A 2,884-nucleotide genomic window follows, 5' to 3' on the forward strand; every position below is an offset into this window, starting at 1 on the left:
AGGTTTTTTTTTTTTAAATCCCCATAAATCATAACCCCTTTCTCAGATTAAGTCGTTCTCAGATTCTTGGCTGTGTGATGTCACACAGACCCAGGCCCCTCCCATGATTGTTGATTGGCACGGCCATCTTACCTTAGACCTGCCCTGAGCTGTCATCAGTCCACCATTGTTTATGTTCGATTGTTTATGTTGCGTCTATGTTCGCGCGAATCATTCGTGATTCAGCTGTTTTTTTTTAATGAATTTTGCAAATCGCCTTTCCTAATAATGTGCTAGTTAGCAAGTTTCACGATGAATGAGGCTAAAGTTTACAGTCTCAGAGAGAACCGCTCGTCACCCCACGGAGGGAGAGGGGCGGGGATAGCAGAGCTAATTTGCATTTAAAGGGAAATGCACTGAAACGGCTTGCTGTGAAAAGAGCTGTTTTTGACAGGGTAAAAAAGGTGTCTTTTACACTACCATTGATAAATTTTAACCAAAGTATGTTATAGACTTTTCATTAAGACCCTAAAGAATCACATCAACTTGTGGAAAATGGGCATCCCATGACCCCTTTAAAGTACAACATGTTCCTGGATCAACATCCTTCTTGATCCTGGAACAACATCCCAATAAACCCATCAGAATTGAGGGATAACTTTTCAGCAAATGTCAGTTTAGGCGTACAGACAGGGTTAGGTGCTTCTACACCCTTGTTAATCAGCTATCATTTCCCTCTGATTTTAGGAATAAATTATGGCTAAGGTTAGGTTTAGGGGTAGGGATTGGGTTAAGCCTATACTTTTGGACAGTAATGCTGATCCAGGATCAACAAAACATGTTGATCCAGGAACATGTCTTGGCAAAATCACGGCGACCGAAATGAAATCATTCTCATATGCTGATTTGCTGTTCAATAAACATTTCTTATTATAATTAAATGTTGAAAACAGTCATGCTGCTTCATATTTTTGTGGAAACCTTTGATACATTTTGTTTCAGGATTCATTGATGAATAGAAAGCTCAAAAGAACATTTATTTAAAACAGAAATCTTTTGTAACATTATAAATGTCTTTACTGTCACTTTTACAGTCATGTGTCCTTGCTGAATAAGAGTATTAATTTCTTTCCAAAAAAAAAACACTTACTGACCCCAAACTTTAAAACAATAGTGTATATGCATTTAGTTATACAGTATATGAATATTATATATTACCTGTATTTTCATGCAATTATCTTGTTATTTGAGTGTTGTTTTAATCACACCTCGCACGCTCTTACCAGAAAGACAGCGATGGCTCCGCCGGTGAAGTATCCAGCGAGGATGTCGGCCCAGTGGTTGCGGTATTCAGCCACTCTGACCACACCCACCAGCATGGCCAGACACAGCAGAGTCAGACTCAGTGTGGGTTTGGTCAGACGCGTCCCTTTAGTCCTAAACACCAACGTCACGTACATCTGCAAGAACAGACAGATAGACAGTGGTGAAAAGTATGCCTCATACAAGTACAACTAGGCATATTGCTATAATACAAAGCTTTAAAACTATTAAGTACTTTTTTTATAAGTATTGTAAATAGTATTTTATGTTTTGTAAGTATTAGATATTTTTTTAAGTATCTAGAATTATTTTTCCATTATTAGTTCATGATTTCATGTGAAGAATATATGTGACCCTGGAGCACAAAACCAGTCATAAGTAGCACAGGTATATTTGTAGCAATAGCCAACAATACATTGTATGGGTCAAAATTATCGATTTTTCTTTTATGCCAAAAATCATTAGGTTATTAAGTAAAGATCATGTTTCAAGAAGATATTTTATAAATTTCCTACTGTAAATCTATTAAATTAGTCAAATTCATTGCTAAAAACTTTATTTGGATAACTTTAAAGGGGTGCTATTATGCTGTTTTACAAAGTCTTGATTTTGTTTTGGGGGTGTACTAGAACAGGCTCTCATACTAGGTTGTTCGAAAAACACATTATTTTTCACATATTTTACATTATCACAACACCTCTCTCCCCAGTCTGGCATGAACAGCTCGAATAGTTCCTGTATCAAATGAAGGCCCGCCTTCTGAAATACGAAATGTGCTGTGATTGGTTAGCTGGGCCAGTGTGTGCTGTGATTGGTTAGCTGGGCCAGTGTGTGCTGTGATTGGTTAGCTGGGCCAGTGTGTGCTATTTTTAAGACCTGGGACAGTCTTGCGCACTTACTTCCTGTCGCGCGCACGCGCTCTCAAGTGGCCAAGACCGCGTTAAGTGTGGGTATTTGGACAAGGCAAAAATATATCCTTTTGAAGTGGACTTTGAACTTTGTAGATCTTTTTTTATGCTCAAACCGCAACATTACAGACTAACTAAAGTTGAAAAAGTGAAAAAGCATAATAGGACCCCTTTAAATGTATTTGGTGACGCATATTTTCAGACGTTCAGAGTCATGTTTTTTTGTTTAGATGACAAGAAATATGCTGAAATATGCCAAAAGATATTTTAGTACTCTTGCTTGGTTTGTGCATGTCAAAAAGAGGTGCACCATGGGAAGACAGACTGTTTTTTTAGGATCTTTCAACCTTTTAGTGTCATTTATCTTGCTATCTAAGAAAGACATGCACAGGAAAGCAAAGCGAAGAGCAAAGTCTTACAACCAGATTTTCAAATAGTTGTATCTCGGCCAAATATTGTCATACATCAATGGAAAGCTTGTTTATTCAGCTTTGTATAAATTTCCAAAAATGGACCCTTATGACTGGTTTTGTGGTCCAGGGTCACAGTTATAGGAAAAAATGTTTTAATGTTAAAATAAGTTTATGCTCTTTTGCTTACCCAAGGCTGCATTTATTTAATCAAAAATACAGTAAAACAGTAATATTGTGAAATATTATTACAATTCAAAATAA

The 2,884-nt window shown here is 36.9% G+C and overlaps 1 protein-coding gene across 3 annotated transcripts in view; it reads right to left on the reverse strand.

Moving 5' to 3' along the window:
• Positions 1–2,884, reverse strand: part of LOC107695724 (phospholipid phosphatase-related protein type 5-like) — a 46,952-nt gene that overhangs the window by 9,972 nt on the left and 34,096 nt on the right. For all 3 annotated transcript variants that reach the window (XM_016495749.1, XM_016495751.1, XM_016495750.1), the window contains one exon: positions 1,263–1,439. In XM_016495749.1, the coding sequence (XP_016351235.1) occupies positions 1,263–1,439 (177 nt within the window). The remainder of the gene's footprint in view (positions 1–1,262; positions 1,440–2,884) is intronic.

The sequence above is a fragment of the Sinocyclocheilus anshuiensis genome, unplaced genomic scaffold (assembly GCF_001515605.1).
Source record: "Sinocyclocheilus anshuiensis isolate Anshui unplaced genomic scaffold, SAMN03320099.WGS_v1.1 scaffold1075, whole genome shotgun sequence".
Taxonomy (NCBI): Eukaryota; Metazoa; Chordata; class Actinopteri; order Cypriniformes; family Cyprinidae; genus Sinocyclocheilus; species Sinocyclocheilus anshuiensis.